Source organism: Typopeltis vanoorti, chromosome 2, assembly GCF_054136105.1.
Source record: "Typopeltis vanoorti isolate ZY-2024b chromosome 2, IOZ_Tvanoo_1.0, whole genome shotgun sequence".
Taxonomy (NCBI): Eukaryota; Metazoa; Arthropoda; class Arachnida; order Uropygi; family Thelyphonidae; genus Typopeltis; species Typopeltis vanoorti.
The window spans coordinates 29,084,637-29,109,445 of NC_143550.1; the positions used below are offsets into that span (position 1 = coordinate 29,084,637).

The following is a 24,809-nucleotide window of genomic DNA, read 5'->3' on the forward strand; positions in this document are numbered from 1 at the left end:
AACTCTCACCAATGATGTTACCTAGTGTATACAAAGTGCAGTGTTCTTGTAACTTGTCTTACTATGGACAAACAGGAAGATCTATAAATAAATGCATCTCTGAACATCAAGACCACATCTGTCTTATCAAACGTCACAAATTTGGTCTCGCACAATGTGGAGTTGAAAATGCTAACCATAGGATTATTATTTTGCTAATCCTATAGCAAAACATCAAGTTACTATATAGATCCATATATAAACATTATATAAACATTTTTATACATGGATCTATATAGTAACTTGATTTATATAAACATGTCTGCGCGGTTAGCCTAGTGGCTGTGCGCTTCACAACCATATGACTGGGGAAGGAGTGTCCCAGGTTCAATTCCCGTCGAAGACGTGAGGAATTTGAGGATCTTCCTTAGCCATAGCCAAGTTAGCCGGTCTTGGGCACAGGCAGTAGGGTTTTTTTCGCCAGTTTATCTGGCGTTTTTCATCCCGCAAGCAGGCAAACCAGCCCCGTGAACACACATGGATCTACAGCCATAAATACTTACCCCCCCCCCCCCCATGAGGGGGCTCAATTCGCCCCAATAGGACGGGGGAGTAAAAGGGAGGAAACTCCATGTGAATAAATAAATATAAACATGAGCATTTATATAAAGAAAGTGCTGAAGCCTTGCATCATAGACCCAATCTTAACCAGAACGGCTGTCTCACTATTCCAAAAGTCAATTTATCAGTTAAATTTTAATTTAATTACAACCAAATTGTTTTTAATCCTTAAACACGCTACTATATACATAGAGGGGATTCCTATTGTTTAATTACTGTGGCATATTTGTGATTTTTTAGTTAGGAAAGGTTTTTATAATGCAGATAATAGATATTTAATTATAGTTATTTCTGATAATGTTGATATTTCAACATTATCAGTGTAATTTCAAAAGTGAATTATATAATGTAAGGGGATAAGTAACTAAATAGTGAAAGTTATCTTGTTCTTATTTTAAATGAGTATTTAGGCTTTGGTGCTCGTTTACACTCACAATACAGTTTAATGGAATAATTACAGTACAAAGAGAAATAATTAAACAGCAGGTTTAAACGTATTTCGTCTCTGTTACAGAGACATCTTCAGGAATCATCATCATCATGCCTGTCAAGGATTTAGCCCTAGAGTGGCCTGTTCTGGCCCTAGAGGTCATCGTTGAAACTCTTAAGAGGACGTCCTGGTTTTCTTTTTCCTAATGGTTTGTTTAAGGCTTGTTTTGGTAATCTTTCTGTTTTCATTCTTTCATCGTGTTCCATCCATTTATGTTTATATTTTTTAATTTTTTCTATTACTGATTCCTGGTTTAATTCTTTCATAATTTCTTTTGTGATAAGATAGAGTATACTTTGCAGTTTTTCTCATAAACTTCATTTCAGCTGTTATTAATCTTTGTTTGTCTTTTTGTTTTATTGTCCAGATTTCACTCCCATACAATAGGACTAGTATGGTTAATGTATTGTATACTTTTAGTCTGGTTTGTTTTTGTACTAGGTTTGATTTAAATATAGAGTTAATTACATCTGTTATTTTTAAATATTTAGCAATTTTCAGGTTTATATCTCTTTCATTTTCATATGTAATCATACATCATAGGTAGTTAAATGAATTCAACTGTTCTAAAATCTTATCTATTACTATTTTAGTTCTTACTGGACGTTGTCCTTTAAAGGCCATTGTTTTTGATTTTTCTGTTGATATTATCATTCCATAATCTTTGGCTATCTCATTTAAATTTAAATATCTTTCTGTAAGTATCTTCGGGAATACAATGTTAAAATTGTAATAACACACATTGAAACAATCTTTGTAGTTCTTCTCACTGCAAAGTTCATCCACTATAAGGTGTTGTTAACCTGTTGTCAAAAAGACTCAACGAAACAGCCATTAGTTTTCTTAGCCTTGGTCACAACTTTGCAGTAATGTCTCCACAAGTTCCTAGTTTAGAACTTACCTCCTAATGTTTTTAACAGCATCAGACTTGACATAGCTAACATCTTATCACAAATTCGCCACCAAAAAAGCCATTTCTCCAACCTCACACATTGCTTAAACTTTGCAAAGTCAACAACATAATTATTACTAGAGCTGGCAGAGGTGATGCTAGAGTTGTCCTCAAATTGGAAAATGAATGTTCTGCTCAAAAACCTCACCATTTATAAGCCACAAGATTATAATCCTACATAGACTCAGAAAAAAAAAAAAACAGTAAAAAGGCTTCTAAAAAATGTTACATCTTGGCCTTCTGAAGTTGTGAAAAAACTCAAACCTTTTAGTTCTTGCCCCTCCCAGATATATGAATTGCCAAAAATTCATAAATCCAATTACCCTCTCTCTGTCTCATAGTGGATGCTACTGACTCCATCTCCTTTAAATTATCCAAACAGTTAGCTTACTCTTTAATTCCAGTTACTGGCTACACTTCTTCTTATATAAAAAATTTCACACATTTTATTAAAACCCTTAATCCAGAATTTAGTTTTAAATAATAATGATATTATGGTAAGCTTTGTCATCTCCTTATTCACAGATAATCCCCTTTATACACTCTAAATTTACTGACAAATGCTTTCCTTTCTGACATTATTGATCTTTTTAATTTTGCTGTCCTTACTGGGGTCCCCCCTGTGGGTCACCTGTTTGTGGTGGAGGAGTCCCAGTCACAGTACTGGCACTTCTCATGCTTCCTCATTTTCTTTGCTCTCCTTGTCCTGTATTTTGCTATCCTTTTTTCTTGACCACCTTCAGAGGGATCCAATGCCCTGCCTCCATGTTTGCTGTGCAGTGCATTGGACACCCAGAAAGAGAGGATCTTGGTAGTCTTGTGCACTACTTTGGCTTCTTCTTCTGTGAGACATGCAGTTCTGGATGGACTGGCCAGGATGAGTCTGCTAGTGGGCTTGCCTGCAAGGCTCAACAGTGTTGCGGAAAGTCTCTCATCCTGTGGTCCAGGGTTTGCTGTGGTGCTAGTGTAATGTTTGTGGTAGTTCTGGCATTCTACTCCTGAGCGCAGTCATTGCTTGCCAGTCATTGGGCATCCATTTGTGGCTCAGTTCTCTGGCTGAATCAAAAACCCCTTGAGCATGAATTATTCACAAATTCACAGAAATTATTCACAGTACAAATGTACCAGTGTTTCTGATCATTCACTTAACAGGTGAAGAGCCAATAGGGAAAATGTCAACCTTTTTTTTTATTCAAAAGGGTTTGAAGGACTGGCAGGATCTTCCAAAACTGTTAAGAAATTACATTCTGTTGATATCCTTGTGGAAACATCATGTCAGCAACATTCAGAGAAATTGCTGAGACCAAAATCAATGGGTGGAATACCAGTCACAGTAACACTTCATAAAGCACTCAATTCTTGTAGAGGAGTGATATCAGAATGGGATGATCTCCTTCATGTTCATGATGAAGAGATATGTTCAGAACTTAAAGATCAGAGATTGACAGTTGTGAGGCACATCTTTATATGTAGGAATGGTCAGCTGGTTCTGACCAATAACATCATCTTTACTTTTGATACGCCCATCTCATTGTCCAGGGACAGGGTCCAAGGGTTGCGTGTTGCTCGTATAGCATCTGGAGTAACCCCACCATTTCACTCCATGGGGTGACTGGTATGAGGTGCATCCTCATCCGTAGGGATAGTCACCTGGTTCCATCCAGAAACATCATCCTTACTTTTGATACTCCTAAGCCTCCAATATCTGTTAAAGTAAGGTATCTCAACTGTCCTGTTAGACTGTGCATCCCTAATCCACTAAGATGCTTTAAATGTCAGAAACAAACTGCCTATCACGGCTCTACCCCCATGTGTCTGATTTGGTAGTAAAGAGCATAATAACAAATCTTGCTTTGCAAAGAAAGATAAATATGTCAACTGTCAGGGAGATAGTCCTGTGCGTATTTTTCCACAGGAAGAGGACACTGGCCATCCCTACTTCTCAAAATCAGATAAATATAAACTTGACAAAAGTAAACCCTCAACCTCTCAAAAACTGGACACTTCCACAAAACCAAAACAGTAGGAAATTTTTTGTAATGGAACTATCATGGGTTTCATCAGGATGTTGATGATATGAAGATTTTACTACAGAAACACAAACCTTTCTGTTTCTGTCTGCAGGAAACGCATTTAAGATTCAATGAGGACCCTACCTTAAGCAATTTCACTGTTGTGTGCAAGGATTGAACTGGAGATAGTCCTGCTGTGGAAGATACTCCTTTCCATCATGAACATGATGGAAAGGAGCATCTTCCAGAACAGTAGCAATTCATTTATTCATGGGATTTCTTGTTACAGTATGTCAAATTTAACTATCACTGGGAGTTGATTTAAATTAAATTGATCTTGATAACCTTATCTTGCAACTTCCTGAACCCATACTTCTTATGTGCGACTTTAATCATCACAGTATTCTGTGGGGCAGTGCCAACACAAATAGACAATGTTATATCATTGAACAAATCCTTGACAATATTAATGACCTCCCCTCTTGCCATTTGCCTACCTGTTCATATTCTGCAATCTCTCTTGCAATTTGCTGTCCTGCCACTTTTTCACTGCTTACATGGAATGTCGAAGACAACATCTATGCAAGTGATCATTTTCCTGTTATTTTCAGTGTCTACACATGAACCATGTACTCCTACATGGATGCCCATGTGGAAAATGAATCAGGCTGACTGAAATATTTTTTTACTGTCTTGCAAAATTTAAGGCTGATACTGTCAATCAAACTCATCATTGAAGCAGTCAAATATGTAACAGACTGCATTGTCCAGCTTCAGTTCCAAAAATGTCATCTTGATTTCCACTTGATTCAAAACCATGGTGGAACTCAATGCCATACAGTCAAAAATGATCAACACAGAGTGTGGAGTATATTTTGTAGATCCCTCATCACATCAAACTTAATAACTTTCAAGAGTGCTGAGATCAGTGCACATTATATGAGATTTCAGAGGTCCAATTTACTTCATCAATTAATCAAACAACCAGTTCAAAGATTGTATGGGATAAAATCAAGAAAATCCCCCCCCCCCCCCAGGCCAATTCCTACATGAAACATTTTGAAAAACCTGCTGTTGATACTGCAAGTCTCAAACCTTCTATTTGGTTAAGATACATTAATGATGTGTTCTCTATTTGTCAACATGGCTCAGACACAATTAGACTCTTTCTTCCTCCACGTCAATAATCAGCAATATTCAGTTCACTATTGAAAAAGAAAGCTTGTCTTTTTTTAGATACTCATATCACACATTTGCCCAGTGGCACCCTTTCTTTTGCAATTTATAGTAAACCCACCCACACTGGTAGATAAATAAATGAAACTTTGCTATCATCACCGTTCTGAAAAATATAGTGTCATCAAAACCAAAACCCTTGTCAACAGATCCTCTAACCTCTCTCTTCCACCCAAGCTTTGTTTACAGTGGAACTTGCTTTTATTGGCCAGACCTTTCTGTCCAATGGTGCCAATGCTGAAGAGATCTACAAATTATCTCTCCTTTCCACCTCCTCACATCCCTCTCGACATAAAGACTACTACAGTAATGCCATTACTACTTACTTATCCTCTTCACTCTCTGCAGAGCATAGGGCCTCAGTAATTACTATTCCCGGGGCACTTTAGAGAAAAATTAGCTATAAGTTTAAAGATATCTCTGCACTGCTTTCAAACCTCACAGCTGGCTTTCCTTCTCTGCTCTCCTAAGGATCCACTTCCTCCCTTCTTTGTTCCAGGTGTTTTCAGGGTTCCTTGTCCTTGCAACTTATCATATTATAGTCAAACTGGGAGATCTACTAACATCTTCTTGGAAGAACACAGATCTGTTGCCACAACTATGGTCAGTCAGGTTTAGCAGACCATGCCTTTGGATACCTTGAACAGAATCACATGAAATAAAACGATCATGCTCCATCACAGCAAATACAAACTTGAAAGACTTTCAAGTTTGTATTTGAAAATCAATGCCAAATTTAAAGAACTATCCTAATCTTAATAAATATGGTTGTGTTAAGCTTCCTAAGATTTGGTTACCTTTAATACTTAGGCCTCCCACCCAACATCTAAGGCTAGCCAACAGCACCCACAGAAAGCACTCCTCATAAGACTTTAGTCTTCTAGTCTAATTTCATTTCTTCTACTTATTGTTTCTTGTGTGTTTGTTATTACAATTTTAACAATGCATTCCTGAAGATGTTTCTGTGACAGAGAGGAAATATTGAAATGATTAAACCTGCTGTTTAATTATTTCTCTTTGTGCTATAATTATTTCATTAAACTATATCGTGAGTGCTTTTATATGCAACTGATCTTATAGTAACACTATTTATTCAGTGTTACGTAAATATTTCTGTAGGTTTATAATAACAGTTTTTCAGCATATGGAAATACTATGCAGGCATACATACAGCTTATGCAGATTGTTATAGCACCACTTTATGCACCTTACTTCATGAATGCTCATGGAGTAAGATGCATTAAGTGGCAGCTTTCCAGAGTTATGCTACATATGAAATGATTCAGTCTTTTTTCCTGTTTGACACTTGTATAGTGAATATCATGTTCTGTCAAGTTATCTTTTTCTAGATTCTTTATTTTAATTATTCAATATTGTCAGGAAACATACATTTGAGTTAAAATTGTGTATAATGTAAAGATACAAAGGTGCTCGTCATAGCAAATGGAAAACCTATTATATATATTATCGTTCATATTTACTCGGTAGATAATGTTATAAAAAATTAGTTTGAATGACTATATACCGAGAATGAAAAAGAAAAGATTTAATGTTAAGATACTACTAGTTTTGTTGAATAAATCAACTTCTTCAGGTATCACAGGCAAAGAATTATATAAAATAACAGAGACATGATAAAATTACATCAACAGATCTAGTATAAAACACAATAGTACATTTTAAAACAGGAATGCGTGCTGGAGTTCTGATTGAATTTGACTACATGCATGAGCCGTCACGAGTGCGCCGATATTGGACAGTGGCAGTGTGTGCGTCAGAAAGATTGTAGCTAGGGAGGATAAATCGAGTGATATTTCTCTAGATTCAATAATCTTTCTTTTGAGTTCATCATAACACACATGATATAAGTTTGCGGCCAGTCTACGAGGTGTTGGCGGCCATCCGAATTGATAGAGAAGAGAACGTGGCTAGAGAGAGCACTTGCCCTGGTCCTATTGTAGGGGATGTCTCTTTGGTGTTCTTCCATACGTAAAATAATGGATTTAGCTGTCTGGTCATGATATGGTTTCCCACATTCACACAAAATCGTGTAGACTCCTGGATACTGAATAGGAAGATGTTTCACTTTAGGTCTACTTAGTATGGAGTGAAGTTTTGGAAACGTAGTGAAGCAAGTTCTAATGTTTAATTTCTTAAGAATTTTTGCCAGTTTTGGGGAGAGAGAGCTAATGTATGGCAACAATATAAAAGCTCTTGGGGGAAAAGAATCTTCAATAGCAGTTGAGCGATGGAAAGAGAAAAATTCATCAATCTTTTTTAAGAGAGAAACCATTGCGGACAAAAGTCCTTTTTAGTAAATGGAGTTCATTTTCAATTTCTGTTTCATCTGTTAGTAAAGATCTGGCTCGATGTGCTAAGATTGAAATAATACCAAATTTTCACGGAGAATAGTGATAGGAAGAAGCATGAAGGTATCTGTCTGTGTGTGTGGGTTTTCTAAAAATGGAGGGAGATTTTGATATTTTCAGCGCATCTCGTAAGTTTTAAGTCCATACAGGGGAGACAGTCGTTGGATTCCAGTTCATAGATAAAATTGATTTTCTATGAAACTTGTTGAGATTGTCTAGAAAACCCACACAGACAGACAGATACCTTCATGCTTCTTCCCATCACTACCCTCCACAAAAATTTGGTATTATTTCAATCCTGGCACATCGAGCCAGATCTTTACTAACAGATGAAATTGAAAAAGGACTTTTGTCAACAATGGTCTCTCTCTTAAAAAGATTGATGAATTTTTCTCTTTCCATCGCTCAACTGCTATTGAAGATTCTTCACCCCAAAACTGGCAAAAATTCTTAAGAAATTCAATATTAGAATTTGCTTCACTACGTTTCCAAAACTTCGCTCCATACTAAGTAGACCTAAAGTGAAACATTTTCCTATTCAGTATCCAGGAGTCTACAAAATTTTGTGTGAATGTGGGAAATCATATTATGGCCAGACAGTAAATCCATCCTTTTATGTATGGAAAAACACCAAAGAGACATCTCCTACAATAGGACCAGGGCCAGCGCTCTCTCTAGCCATGTTCTCTTCTCTGTCAACTCGGATGAAGGCCGCCAACACCTTGTAGACTGGCCACAAACTTCTAATATCCATGTGTGTTATGATGAACTCAAAAGAAAGATTATCGAATCTAGAGAAATATCGTTCGATTCATCCCATATTAACAACAGCCTTAGCTACAATCTTTCTGATGCACACATTGCCACTGTCCAGTATTGGTGCACTCATGATAGCTCACGCACGTAGCCAACTTCAATTGGAACTCCAGCACGCATTCCTGTTTTAAAATGTACCATTGTGTTTTGTACTAGATCTGTTAATGTAATTTTATCATGTCTCTGTTATTTTATATAATTCTGTGCCTGTGATACCCAAAAAAGTTGAACTAGTAGTATCTTAACATTAAACCTTTTCTTTTTCATTTTTGGTATATAGTCATTCAAACTAATTTATATATATATAAGCAGCGATATTGAAAGAGAAATACTCTAAGTTGTAATAAAAACATATATAGTGCTGTCACTATACATAAGAGTAATTTTTGACTTGTCTAAAAATTCCCTTATGGTGCAAAACCTTCATAAGGTACCCATTAATTATACATATATTAGCATATATGTATAATTAATGGGTACCTTATATATAAACAGTTCATTTATAAACTTTATTATGTGATCTGCTATTAGATAAATTTTCCAAAAATGTTTTTAATACCTAAGGAAACAAAAAAGTAGAATTAACTATTGTTAATTTAATGACACTACTTGTTTCATCCTTCTATCAAAGAACCTTATTTGGATGCAAATATATAGAGAAGAAACTAATATTCACAGCAACATAAACATGAATATTAAAAATATAGTACAGGGTGTTCGGGATAAATTTGACATATTTATAATTAATTATATTTTTCCGTAAGTTACATGTATTAACACACACTTCTCTTCATTTAAAAGTTTGGACCCTTCTTCATTCATATACAAGATGTCAGAAAGGATGGATAGCTGGAACCCACCTGAATCATGGAAGAGAATAACTTGTATCATGATGATTCGTGCCCGCCATCAAAATAAGGATATTACGACTGCTGCCCAATGCTCCCTGAATACAGTAAAAACAATCAGGCATGAACTAGAGACTTGCAATGGTGACTACGAGGATGTAGCAAGAAGAAAGATCCCTAGCAGACGATCTGATTGCGTTCGTACAGCAGAATTCCTCGCAAATCTGCAGGAACAGGTGTTGAAGAACCCTGGCATTGGAATTCGGGCTTTGTTCGTGGAGTTGCTAACTGTAGTCAAGCCCTGGATAACAAGGGTAGCCAATGGTAGGCCGTATGTATGGCAGCAGGATTCGGCCCCTTGCCACACCTCTGGGAAAAGTCAAAAATGGTTGTCTGAAAATTTCTACGACTTCACCAGTCCAAATGTTTGGCCTCCAAACTCCCCAGACCTTAACCCCATGGATTATTTTGTATGAGGCGCAGTTGAAAAAGACACCAATCGCACTTCCAGTAATACAAAAGCCCAGTTAATGGATAAAATTAAAACAGTTTTTGCGGCCCTTCCCAGGGAGACTGTAGCATCAGCTTGTTCGAGGTTCCGAAGCAGAATTGAAGCTGTGATCGATGCTAATGGTGGTTATTTTGAGTAAATCTTGTTGATAGTATTGTAATTAACTCTGCCTGTAATGTTTTTTTGTCAATTCATTAAATTTAATAGATACAAAGAAGATTTTCTTTTTCCTTACGAAACTGTCAAATTTATCCCGAACACCCTGTAAGTGTTATTACTCTAAGAAAGGATTGATTCCAATTGTTTCAAATTATTGTGGACATGTTGGCATTTTTCAGTTTGTGTGTGCTCTCTTGATGCTTTAGTTTAATCATAGTTATAGCTAAGGTTTATATTCACGTAACTAGGGTGGAACATAATTTTTGTTTATTCTAATATCTTTTTTTTCCCTGCAATCTCACAACACCGGTGGAAGAATTCAGATTTGTTCCACTTTATTGCAGATGTAGATGGTGATAGTTTAGATCTGTAGAAAATGGTACATGACTGGAGAGAGCCAAGACACTGTATGTACATTTATTATATCTGACATTTGGAAACATTGCATAGATGAAGTATTGATAATATGGAGAATTCAAACTTATAGAATTTGGCACCATTTCATAACTTATATGCAACCTCAAGGGGTATATAGGATATGACGATAGTGTAGTTGACTCTTTGTAGTGTTTCATAGCTATAGCAAATGAACCCTAAAAGACTGTTTCCTCAGAGTTTGCTATAGTTAGTCGACTGCACTGCAAGATTAATTTTGACATCATTATTAGCTTCACTTCAGCAGTTTTCTTCCAAATCAATCCGTTATTTGTGTGGTCACTAATATCAAAATTTTCATATACTTCTAAGGCACTTTTAACTACATCAGTACTTCCTCCTGCCATTCAGGCATCAGACACATATTTTGCTAACATTTCCTCATCTGTTCTGATAAGTGACCATGTCATCTTAGATTAGTTCTGATCATGCAGTCTTGAATGCTAACAGTGTCATATTTGCTTCATTTTTAATATGATACTGTCATTGATGTCATCTGTTCACTTGCTTAATTTTTCACAGAACTTATATCTGTGGTCTCTAGTCTTTGATCAGCCGTTTTATTTCTAACCCAACTCTGATTCAAAAGTTAAAAACTGTCTTTATATTGCAAGTGTTGGCTAATTTCTCTCTTATTCTATATAAATTTATTCTACTGGTCCTTACCATACCACTTCTGCTTATTTTGTTATATGCATCTTCAATTTACCATTTACAAAATGGGAATAAGAACAGAATTCATTATAATTTATGATGAACTGTGATGTGATATTTAATATTTATTAGTGATCCTAAAAACATTTTATCTTATTCATGATTATTTATTATGTGATAATTAATATAGATAATTGTTATACTCTTATTTTTGTAATTTTCAGTATCATTGCAGCAAAATACTGTGCATACTGGAGGAACAGAGTCATTAGTTACAACGCCAACTCCCACCTACACTATTAGTTCACCACAAAGCTTAGCCCGCATATTAGCAGCTGCAACCCAGGGATATAATGTACGGACCAGCTCTCAGAATGTCTCTATCCAGCAACAGCAGCAAGCTCATTCACAAGAATCATCTCCTCCAGTAGCTTTAAATGTTCAAAATCTGCATTTGCAGAAAGTTGCTCCAAGTTGTACTGTATTAACCCTACCTGTATGTGCTGGAACAATGTCTCAAAGAAATGTAACAGGAGGTGGAGCAGCACGGCAGGATACAGTAGCAGTGCGGATTGCTACAGCACACTCAACCCAAGCACATTCACAATCCTCTCTGATGGATACAGTTTCGTCAACTGTGGTTCAGTCTGCAGATGTTACGAAGGTTCATTCTTATAGCCTTGCTAGTGCTTCCTCAAATACAGCGCCATCTTCAGCTAATAATCAGCATTTAGGGAGTTCAAATGGTGGTATAAATGTGGCTTCTTTGAGTTCTACACAACAGAAAGGTAGTTCTTCAGTAGTTAGTCACAGTGCACTTGCACAGACTAGTACACATAAAAGACCTCTGTCAAGTGGTTTATTGACTAGTGTAAATAATAGTGCTGTTAATCCAGTTAGTATTGCTCTATCAGCTGTAAATAGTTCACCGTCATACATAACATCCACAACAGAAACGTCGGGGACAATTTTGTCTACTTCTAGCTATCCTTCTTTGACTATGTCGCTAGCATCTAGCAGTCCAAGTCTTCTCTCCAGTCCTAAACCAAAGAGGATAAAACTAGAAGAGAAACCACCTGCTAATGAGGAGATAGGAATTAAGAGAAAGCAAATCTGTGATTATAGAATTCATGAACTAAAAATAAACCGTGATAAATACCATGAATATTTGACAGAATTATTTTTTCTGCAAAATGGTGGAAACATGATGGATTTCTGGGTATGGCGAAAAAGATCAGTGCCACAACTTCGGTCATTTCTCAGGACAAATGCATTAGACAGTGATGATGATGAAGAAGAACAGAAATTGTTTCTGGAAACAAAGGCGACTGTTTCTTCAGTCCCTACACTTTTGTCAGCAGGAGCTCCACTTTCTTCTTCAGTACATTTACAAGGTATTTTATTTTTTAATTAATGTAAATTTCATATAGTGTTCATAAAGCAGATTTTCATTCATTGAGTTATATTCCTTTTTGAGATATTCCTGTTTTTGTTCATTTCATTCTTAATTAAAAAAATGAAAAATTCATAAATAAGTTTAGCATGCAGTAATCATATTGAGAAAATTTTGTGATGAAGTGGCATAGCCAGTGCCAAAAATTTCAGTGTCATGGATGATATTTATTAAAAATTACATCGAAAGGAAAATACATACATTAAATTACTTAATATCTGGCCTACTTAGTGTCCTAGGCAGGATACCTGCTTGAAGAAATGAGTTCAGAAAAAAACAATTAGTATTCACTTTTCCTTTCCTAATGTAGGCATATTTAGTAATGCATTTCTAATACTTCTTTGTGTAATCATAATATAATTTACGCATATTATGGATTAATTTCATGTTATATTTTTAATCATTTATAATTGCTAACGCTTTGTATATATATTATTAAAATACTAGAACAGTATTATTTGTCGGTAACCAACTGAACATACAATGCACATGCAACATACCATGAAACAGGGCGAACTATCCCAATTAGACAAGACGAACACAAACGACACATTAAATACCTCCATTTTGGAAAAAACGGCCTTTCTGACCATGCACTCCAAACATACCACAGAATTGATTGGAAAAATACCAAGTCCCTACACCGCACCAAAACCTGGTTTGAGAGGAAATTTAAAGAGTCGTGAAATGCTCAAACATAACCCAAATCTCAACAAAAATGATGGCCTAACCATTCCAAGAATGTGGAAGACCCATCTACAACCTGTATAACAAGCCAAACTAGCTGAAGAAAAATCTCACTACAAGAAGACAACCTGGTGAAATGTTTGTAACATTCAACAGCAAATGAAGGAAATCATATTATTACAATCAGAACTGTACAAATCCAGAAGAATATTAATACATGAGGACTTTAGCAGTTTATTGTAGTTGTAATTTTTTTTTTTTTTTTTTAAATCACTAGAGGTCAGGCTAAGAAAAAGGAGTAATTAACTACGTAGATTTAGTTTACCTGCATATGGTGCTAGAGCGTGTAGCTTGGTTCCTTATACGCATGTATTCTTCTGATGATGACCTCAATACAGGGGTCGAAACGTCAAGTTCCATTTTATTAATAATTAATAAAATAATCTTTTCAGCACGTGTGTTTTTGTGTCCGTAAATTTATAAATATGAATGCTGATCGCCGTGTAACCTTAAAAGAAAGAATGCTTAATGTTTATGTTTGTAGTACAGCCCTTCATTTAATACTCTTTCAGGTAATTTTTATGGAGTAATACATTATAGATACTTTATTTTTAATATTTTATCTTTAATTTTTTTAACTGTTAGATGCACAGCAATGTAATATAACAAAATTGTCGTAACAATGGAATAATTATCCCATTACCGTTCCTTTATTGAGCATTATTGAGGAGGTTTAGTTATTACTATGAAATATATTGTTTTAATTGTAAACATAATTTATATTTCAGCTATTTGTGTGCTAAACTGGATATACGGATTTGAAATGAAGTAATTTCAAATGGCAGCATAATGTTATATCCATCTGAAAAAAAATTTTTCTGTCTTATATATAACTAATAAGTTTATATATTTTATACAATAGCAATACTGAATACTTGAATACTTCTCTGAAATTTGATAGTTATATTCCTATGAATTTTTCAAAAAAAAAAAAAAAACCATATATATATATAGGTTTTATTTGTTAACATGTTCAGGTTGGGATCATCGTAGCTTACAAGCCACAAACCTAACCGTCTGTTAAAACAAGTGAATTTACTATCATTTTCATTCCTGCATGTCATTGGACTATTCACAATGGTTTCTTCAGTTGTAACTAATACTGCATTGAGAAGAGGAGGACAAGTGAAAAGGAAAACAATAATGAGAGAGAATGATATATTTGACTATTAGTTACTACACTTGATTTACTAAAAGATGTAAAGAATAGCAAATTTAAGGAAGAGAAAGAATAGGCATGAATAAAAATACTTTTAGTACTGTAAAATGATTATGTATAATTTACATCTGTGATATTATATGTGCACTTGAGTATCTGGGGATGTAGTGAAGAATATGTGATCCTATAAACTCTAGACTTTCATATTTGCATTTATGATGGATATAATTAAAAAACAAACAAACTTAATAGATGGAAAGGGATTTTTTTTTTTTTTGCTAAATATAAATCACTAACAGCCACTATACTGCATACTCAAGAAAAACAAGTAGTTTATTGTATCACTGAATAAGGTACAGTGACAATTGCAGTCTGTATAATATATTTATCAACAAATAGTGCAATTAAAGACAACTGGGACAAAAATGGCACTATCTAATGAAACATGTCCCTTTCCACTGAAACTATGCTTCTTAGACTCGAGCAAAACAGTTTGTTGTACTGCCAAACACAGCATCTAACTAAAAACAATTGTCCTAACATTTGTCCAAATTTTCAGTTATTACATGAAATAAGTATTTTTCGACTGCATTTGAAATTTTTGCTGTCATTAAGACAGATCATAAAAGCCAAAAACTGAAAGACTGAAAGAGTTACAACAAACATGCCGCATAAACTTTGTGTCGATGTGTGGCTGCCCAATTGGAGCGGCAATAAAATTCTACCATAAGGGTTGCAACTAACACACTGTGAAAACTTTGCATCAGATCTTTGCATCCTGCCTGCCCAACGGGGAAGTGGCAGAAACAGTAACGAGAAGTCCCGTTGGTATGAAATGTGCGAAACACTTCCCGACTTGAACATGTTAATATTGGAAGATGTCATAGAATAGAACTATAAATCTACACTATGCTTTAAAAATATCTTCAGGTAAGTGAAATATATAACTACAACATACTGTTGCATAATGCTTTCCTAGCAGCAGTTAATTCTGCCTGTGTAGCAGAGTAGTTAGTGCATCATGAACAGAACAGGATCTGTGGCATGGTGGTATGATCTGCTGTTTTTGCCTAAGCATAATAGGCATCATCAGTACAAGATCACAGAATGGCAGTTAAACATTAATAGACATTTCTAAAAAGTGCTACGTAAATAGCTTGTGTAAGTTAACTTCAATAATAAGCAAAATAAAGTTAGGAAAAATTAGTTGATTTAAAAAGTACTATCTCCCCCAAATGGGGAGAGATGCAGACCATCGAATCTGTTTAATCAGTGAATTAAAGTTTCACACGTTTCTTTATAAAACCATTCTATGAAGAATATCTGAACCAGTGAATAAGTCTAGATGAAAGGTGAAATGTTATTGAAAAAGTTGTTCAAAGTGTGCCATGAGGAAGTTGGTGATAGCAGGAGAAATAGGATCGTCCTTGCTGTTCCTTTGATTTGCTGATATACCATCATTTGTTTTTAAAGGAGAAATAACCAAAATATATTACAAAATCAAATAATTTAAGAATATCTGATGGTGAAGTAATTCAATGGTATCAGATTAGATTATTATTATGGGCTACTCCGTGGAGTCCTTTAACTCAACAAAGGAGACTCTAAGCATCATGTCAAGCACTATCTAACATTCACACAGTATCTATCATACTTTGCTTTGAACTCGTTCACAGTCATGGCTCCTTCCATAGACTTCAGTGTTAATTGGAGTGTTGGAAAGAGTGATTTTCCAATTTGAATTTTATTATTTTATTATGAATTAATTTTTATTCTTATTGATTTTTGCATGAATGACAAGGGCTAAACTAAGACTGATACCTGTAATTTAATTTAAATCAAGGGTCTTCAACGCATGGCCCATGGGCCACCTGTCGCCTGCGGAGCTCTTTGCCATGGCCTGCTGGCCATTTTGACAAAATAACTACTTAACATTAAAACTCGATTAAATAAAAAATAATTTCAATGAAGCCCGCGGAGCACTAAGCTATACTGCGGTATTTAGAATTGTAAGATGCTTTCCAGATTCACGTGGAACACTGTGCATTTGATACTTTACATAAAATTCTATAAAAATAAATATTAAATGGACATGCTTCTTCAGCCATCTACCAGTGCCAAGCAGTACTTAAGTACTAGTACTAACGTTGCAGGTAGATAGCTGAAGCAGTAGTTCATTCGAGTGTGCTGTCTAGTTCCTTCCGGATACATCTCGAAGATTCTCAATACTACGTTATTTTCATATAAATACAAGAGGATCTCATCCACAGTCAGTCAGTCGTGAACAGTGTGATATTCGTGTATAAGAGCATGTAGGTTCATTGTGTCAGCCATAGCCTATTGTGGTTTTATATTGTCAGACTTTTTTCATTAGTGTGAGACATATTCATTGGATAATAACCATTACACAACCATTTTGGATCATTTTTTGGGTTCACCTTCCATCACTATAGCGTCTACAAGTAAAAAGGGTAAATGAAGTGATTCTTGTCAGGTTTTTCATGAAATGTGGACCAATTTGTACTTTTTTGTGCCAATCGACGATAAGCCAGTGTGTTTAATTCGTAATGAGTCAGTGTCAGTATCAAAAGAATACGATATAAAACAACACTATGAGACAAAGCATGCATCCAATTTCGATCATCTTCAAGGGCAGCTTCGCGTGGACAAAGTGAACTGTCTCCAAATTGATTTAAAAGGCAGAGGGAAGAGAAAGTAAGTTATGTATTAGCTGAAAAAATTGCTCAATAATCGAACGCCTTGGACAGCAAGTTTGTGAAAGAGTGTCTCATCGCTGCTGGGGAAATTCCAAATAATAAGGAAGTGTTTAAAAAACCGAGGAGTAACTGTAGCTCGACGTGTCGAAGAACTTGCCAATGACATTGGAGGAACTTTAAAAACAAACAGTCATTCAAATTTACGTCATATTCACTTGCTTTAGATGAGAGCACAGATGTGAAGGATACAGTACAACTGGCTATCTTTGTCTGTGGCATTGATCAACAATTCCATGTGACAGAAGAATTGCTACCACTCGTACCTGCACTGAAGGGAACGACGAAAGGAAGTTATATTCTTGAAGCCGCCAAGAAAACACTCCTGCGTTTCGACCTCAGCTTACCAACCTCGAGGGTTTGGTAACTGATGGTGCTCCTGCTATGGTGGGAAAGGACGAAGGGGTTGTTTCGCTGCGATGGAAAGAACCGGAACTAGAAGGAAAAGCTTTCATCCGTTACTACTGTTTAATCCACCAGAATTTGTGCATGAAAACTATTGGATTTGAGAATGTCATGAAAGTTATTGTGGCTGTCGTCAACATTATTAGGACAGGAGGATTGAATCATCATCAATTCCAAGAGTTTTTGACTCAAGAGTGCATGGATCACGGTGATGTGGTTTATTATAGTGATGTGCGTTGGTTGAGCAGAGGGAAGGTTCTTTGACTTAAGGAGCAAAATACAACAGTTCATGCAAACCGAGGGGAAGCTGATTGTGGAATTCAATGATCCGAAGTAGATGACAGACTGTGCCTTTGTGACCGACATCCCGTTGCATATGAATAACATAAATACGCGGTTACAATCCAAAGATCAACTGGTGCTCACTCTCTTCGATCACATCAAAGCTTTTGTTGCCAAGCTCAAACTTTGGGAGGCAAAACTCGCAAAAAAAAAAAAAAAAAACTTAACTAATTTTCAGCTTCTCGCTGAGTCCAACTGTTTGTCTCTTGATGAATATGCAACAAAATTAGCCGTGTTGCAAAGTGAGTTCGAAGAGAGATTTTGTGATTTTTGTAACCAGCAGTCTTCTTTAGATTTATTTTCAATGTCATTCAGTATCAATGCTGCCAAAATGCCAGGCTCAGTACAAATGGAGCTGCTTGAACTCCAAAACAGCTCTTCTTTGAGAGAAAAATTATTAAATGTGCCCTCGCTTACATTTTACAAAGACTACATTTCTGAGGACACATTCCCTAATCTTTGCCGGCATGCTTTGAAGATGTGTACTTTGTTAGGAAACACATATTTATGTGAGCAGTTCTTCTCCAGAATGAAGCATATGAAGTCCAAGACAAGAACTCACATTAAGGACCAACATCTCGAGAATACTCTGCACATAGTAACTTGATGACATTGATGCCAACATCGACAAGCTGATCAAGGAAAAGCATTGCCAAGTTTCCCATTGCATTGTAAAAAATGAATGTTTTCTTCATTAAATTATCTTTGTTCAAGTATTGATTGTATTTACTTATCATGAACCCGACTCCTACCTACGCTCGTAAAGCTGAGTTTGTTTATTTTTATAAGATTTTATGTAAAGTATCAAATGCACAGCATTCCTTGTGAATCTTGAAAGCATCTTACAATTCTAAATGCTGCAGTATAGCTTATTGGCCCACGTGCTTCATTGAAATTTTTAATGCGGCCTGCACTGTCTGAAAGGTTGAAGACCCCCTGATTTAAATGCATTCATGATATGGAAACCTTACTTGTTTTCTTACTCACATTAAGTGTGCAAGGTTTTTTTTCAAGTAAAACACTGTAACTATAACATATAATGGCAGATCATTTTTCTTTCTTCATAACTCAAACGAAAACCAGAAGTGTGACTTGTAGTGGAGAATGTGTATAGTAAAAAGAATACTAATACTGATGGGAGAGAAATGAGAGAGATTTTTGGAATTCAGTACTGGATATTTATGAAGTCTCATATAGAAAGAAATACATTTAAAAGTTATTGATTATGTTAAAACAATGGCAACAGGACAATTGGTAGGGAAAGAAGATGCAGGCAATTCTATTTTTAATGACTGTTCATTTTTTCTTAGTCTTTCATATAGAAAAAAAAAAGTCATGAACCTCATGAACTTCAAGGAGATAAAAGGATGGAAAAGTGAAGATGATTGGTTTACGTTATGACTAAGAGAAAAACCCAACCAAACTTGCAAGTGTTTTGGTGACCCTTTAAAAAGAAATTCAGAAGTTTTATTTCCAACTCTCTGGAAATAAACTTCTGTGATAAATTTGTTAGCAGCCACCCGTGATGATATAACTTGACAACAAATAAGATGATATTATTAAAATATTTCAATAAAATTGTAAATTACCCAAAGAAAAGAAAATATTTTGAATGCATTGGAAGGTGACTGAAAATCTCATTCACCACTTGTCTTTGATAACTTGCCTGTGGTGGGTGGATTTCTAGCCCTGCATGGATTAGATGATATTCAACCAGAAATTCTCGCATGGAAGGATAAAGGTTTTGTAGTGCCTACGCTGCATAATTCCAGGTGATTAAAGTAAATCTCTCATAGTTCCCATTAGTAAAAAGGTCATGTAGTTGAATGTGAGAATTACAGAAGAATTTCTTTATTAAGTGTTCAAGTAAGATTTATGCAATGATATTTGAGGAGAGACTAAGAAAAATTGTGAAAGAAAAAGTATTGGAGAAGAACAAGCTGAATTTAGACCATATAGAGATTGTCAAGATAAGATTTTCCCTTTATGACAAACAATTGAGGAATCATGGGAATATAACAAGGATTTGTGCTTAAGTTTTGAGATGGGGAAGAGACATATGACAAGGTGCCCACAGAAAAGCTTTTGGGCACCTTGTGCCCAAATTGATGACTTCAATTCTAATTGGTCATCAATTAGAATTGAAGGAAATACAGGAAGATAGTTTAATGTAAAAATCAGGCATAAAACAATGGTGCACACTATCTACACTTTTACTCATCGTTCATATAGATCGCATTATGAAAGAAAGTGGCATTAAACCAGATATTAGAATCAGAGATGTCAAACTTAGCTCTTTGCTTCATGCAGAGGATGTACTTTTAAACACATCCAGTTCAAGTCTTCAGGATTCAGTATCTAAATTGAATGAAAGCTATAACAAATTTAGTATGAAAATCAGTAATAATAAGATCAAGCTGTGGTAATAGGTAGGAAGATGGGAAAAAAACCCTTCAGCTGCATTCTCATTGGAGAAACTATATATATAGCACAAATAAAATATTTGCACTCCTTTGGCACAGTTTTTTGTGAAGATGGAAAACGAGCAAAGGTAGTATGGTGAGAAGTCAGCTGATTAAATTTATATGGAATAGGAGGGTAATTAGCTAAAACTCTAAACTTGTAGTATACAAATACAGTATTCCGACCAGTTTTAAGTTATGGATAGGGCACGGGTGTAGTTGAGCCAGGGCACTCCAGGGTGACGCACTGGTACTCTTTTAAAACTATCAACATTTTTAAATTCATTATAATAAATTATAAGAATTATAGTAATGAGACTTATAATGCATTTCCAGCTTTCGGTCAAAAAATGGCAGCTTGCACTTTTGCCATTTTCGTTTCAGAAAACAAGACAGTCTCTCTACCATATGGCCGTCGCATATCACAATAATAATAATGCCTCACTTCGTGCTCTGGATTTTTGTTTCCAAAGTAGATCCCTGGCACTATTTCTTTTAGGACTACACCTCTGGGATGGGGTTATAGATATCAGTATCGGTTAGGAATAAAAGCACCTGATTAAAGATTATAGACCACTATATGAGAGTTACGTGAAAAATTAAGGACCTGAACTGGTAGCAGCAGCAGTGTTGAATCATATTAAAACTGAAGATATGAAGAAGAAACTCATTAGCATTCAAGAATACAAAGCTGTGTTTGAATGGCAAATTGGCATCACTTCAAAATCTAGGTGGATTGATCGGTCCGAAGTGCCTTAAAAGACTGAAATCTTAGATGTGATAATGTTGGTGTGCTGACAAGCAATAGACTAATTTCGAACAAAATTGTTGATAAGATTCTAATAATGTGAACTTAATCATGTAGTACTGTCATAGTAGTCTGTACACTACACTCATTGAGGGTGTATATCAGGAAATTGATGATGATAGCCTACATATAAATTTTAGTATATATACTGAATGTTGAAAGTTTATTTTTCACTTGGTTAGACTATAATAAATTTAGTTTAATCCTTTATCTAAGTGTGAGCAAACAAAGTTTGCGCCTGAAAATATCTTCAGGACTAGGGTAAGGTAGTACAACACCGGGCACCTCATAGCAAAGGTGGACCAAGCTAGCAGCACTCCTCTCTCAGTATCTCCCATAATGCAAAACACATCTCCTTGCGGATATATATAATGTTATGCATTAAGGGAAGGACCACTACCCAGACTAGTTTCGACCTTTATCGAAGTCTCTTCAGTGGGAGCCAGGCCCAGAAGTCGAGATACCAGGCAGAAGCAATGGCGAGGTCATCTTTACCTATAGGAGTTGCCAAAAGGTGTGCCACCATTTTATTAAATTACTCTGGATTTAGAGAAAGATGTTGAAAGTTTATTTTTCACTTGGTTAAACTATAATAAATTTAGTTTAATCCTTTATCCAAGTTCCCACTAAAGAGACCTCAATAAAGGTCGAAACTAGTCTGGGTAGTGGCCCTTCCTTTAATGCATAACATTATACATATCCGCAAGGAGATGTGTTTTTGCATTATGGGAGATACTGAGATAGGAGTGATGTTATCTTGCTCCACCTTTGCTATGAGTTTCCTGGTGTTGTACTACCTTACCCCAGTCCTGAAGATATTTCAGGCACAAACTTTGTTTGCTCACACTTGGATAATGGATTAAACTAAATTTATTATAATATATATACTGTAGACTAATTTAATTGAAGCCAAAATGAAATCACTTGGCTCTCTTGTTTCTAAATAATGAATTTTATAAAATCCAACCAGAGTCCTTGAAGAACTTGTGGTTGGACAAACTGCAGTTCACAAAATCTGTGAATCGGATATCATTCTCTATAGATCTGCTCACTTAAATGAACACATTTTTTGACAAAACCTGTTTTTGAGAGTTGAAATTAATGATCTGCACAAAATTGTTTAATGCACCTTTTCAGGTTTTGTTGTACCTTAACATCCAAAAAAAACATGCATTTGGAAACAGAGTATACCCAAAATCTCTGCATTTTTTATACTTTAATTACTGAAAGTATGCAGTTGAAAACTATTATGGAATAATGAAATCAGCACTTTAACATACAGTCAATTCAAATAACCTTCATGAATACGGAGAACTGACTTTGACCTCTTGCATAATGTCTCATCCTTACCCTTTTATGATACACTCTGTTACTTACTGAACAAGGATAGGTTGTAATTTGGGATTTAGCTGACCAACTTGTATTCTGTAGTAGTTTAAATTAAAATTTCTGTCAGAACTCGGAAAATGGTTATTGTACACTACTGCTATGTGTACAATAACCTTGCTTTAAACAGGATGCTCTTTATAGCAAGATATGAGAATGACGTGAAATTGAGTAATATGTTTTAGATAAATAAGGTTAGCAAGTGTGTGGAACATTAAATAAGTACTATCTATAGCAAGTTGTGAGAAAGACAAGGAAATGAGTAATATTATTATTATTATTATTTATGCCTCCAAGGAGTCAAAAGACTCATCACGGGAGGTCCTTCCTAGGACCTCCTCTTTAATTACAACCTTGCTCTTTATAGCAAGGTTGTAATTTGGGATTTAGCTGACCAACTTGTATTCTGTAGTAGTTTAAATTAAAATTTCTGTCAGAACTCGGAAAATGGTTATTGTACACTACTGCTATGTGTACAATAACCTTGCTTTAAACAGGATGCTCTTTATAGCAAGATATGAGAATGACGTGAAATTGAGTAATATGTTTTAGATAAATAAGGTTAGCAAGTGTGTGGAACATTAAATAAGTACTATCTATAGCAAGTTGTGAGAAAGACAAGGAAATGAGTAATATTATTATTATTATTATTTATGCCTCCAAGGAGTCAAAAGACTCATCACGGGAGGTCCTTCCTAGGAAACACAAAGTCTATCAAGACTTGTGGGAGGTCCCTCCTAGGAAACACAAAGTCTATCATACCACTCTTTAAACTCATTGACTGTTCTCACTCTCACCACTCTATCAGGCAATGCATTCCACGGTTCAACCACCCTCCATTCTAAGAAACCACTCCTCACCCTCTTGCTCACAGTTTCCTTTCGTAACTTCCTGCTGTTCAACCAAGCAAAAGAGCTCTCCAGTTTCAACCCTGTAACCACCTCTAAACAGTTTAAAAGTCTCAATCATATCACCTCTCCTTCTTCTTCTCTCCACCAAACTCCGCAGTCCACATTCCCTCAGCTGATCCTCATAACTAACATTGTACAGTCCTGAAACTGTCTTTGTTATCTGCCTTTGTGCCTTTTCCAAAGTTAATTTATCCCCATCAAATCCTGGGGACCAAATCTGAGAACAATAGTCTAAGTGTGGTCTGTTCAGGGTTTTATACAACAGAATGATAACTCTTATCTCTGCAGGTCAGTGTCCTTCTCATTATTGCAGCAATCCTCTGTGTTACCTTCACCATCTTTGCAATATGTCCCCTGAATTTCAGGTTTCTATCGATCATCAACCCCAGATCTCTTGTCTCCCCTACTTCCTCCAGTATAGCTCCTCCAATAGTATTCAGCGTCCCATCAGTGTGTCCCAAACCTCAAGACTTTACATTTTGCTGCATTAAACCGACACCCCCATTCATTTGCCCATCTGTCTAGCTTATTCAAATCCTCTTGTATGACTACCACATCTGCACTATTACTAATAACCAATCCATGAATCCAGTTGACCAGACTGACATCCAAACCCATTTGCTGCAACTTAAATATCAGCTTATCATATGGCACCCTGTCAAATGCCTTCGCTAAATCCAAGAAAAACACAGTGTATGCCTTTCCCTCATCTAATGCTCTTGTAACTTTATTATAAAAGGTTAGCATATTACCAAAACAAGAGCTCCCCCTTCACAAATCCATGTTGACTCTCACAGATAACATTACCCTCATCTGCCCAATGTTGTATATGGTCCATAACTAATTTCTCTAAGATCTTAACTTCTGGTGACACACAAACTGGCCTATAATTAGACACTTCCAGTCTGCTACCGCCCTTATGCAATGGCACTATCTTACCTTCCTTTGTTCCCTGGGCACCTTTCCCATATGATGCCAGACTTTCCAGACTTTCATTGAAAAGCCAGGTCAAAGGAGCTGTCGGTTCTTTAGCACATTCTCTCAAAACTCGTGGTGAAATACCATCCAGTCCCACAGATTTACCTGACATCCAGAGTACTCAGTATTTGGAACATGCTCTCCTCCTGCACCTCTAAACCTCAAACTGCCCTATCCCTCTAGTATTAAAATTTACTCCCCACCAATAAAGTGTTCATCGAACAATTTCACTATGTCCTCTGCATCAGTCACTCTATTCCCATTTTTATCCCACAATGTCATTCTTCCACAATCATTTCTCC

General features: G+C 35.8%; 1 protein-coding gene across 1 annotated transcript in view; it reads left to right on the forward strand.

Moving 5' to 3' along the window:
• Window positions 1-24,809, forward strand: part of LOC150108900 (chromatin remodeling protein domino-like) — a 731,915-nt gene that overhangs the window by 62,470 nt on the left and 644,636 nt on the right. The window contains exon 4 of the mRNA XM_090410792.1: window positions 11,307-12,476. Within this exon, the coding sequence (XP_090266918.1) occupies window positions 11,307-12,476 (1,170 nt within the window). The remainder of the gene's footprint in view (window positions 1-11,306; window positions 12,477-24,809) is intronic.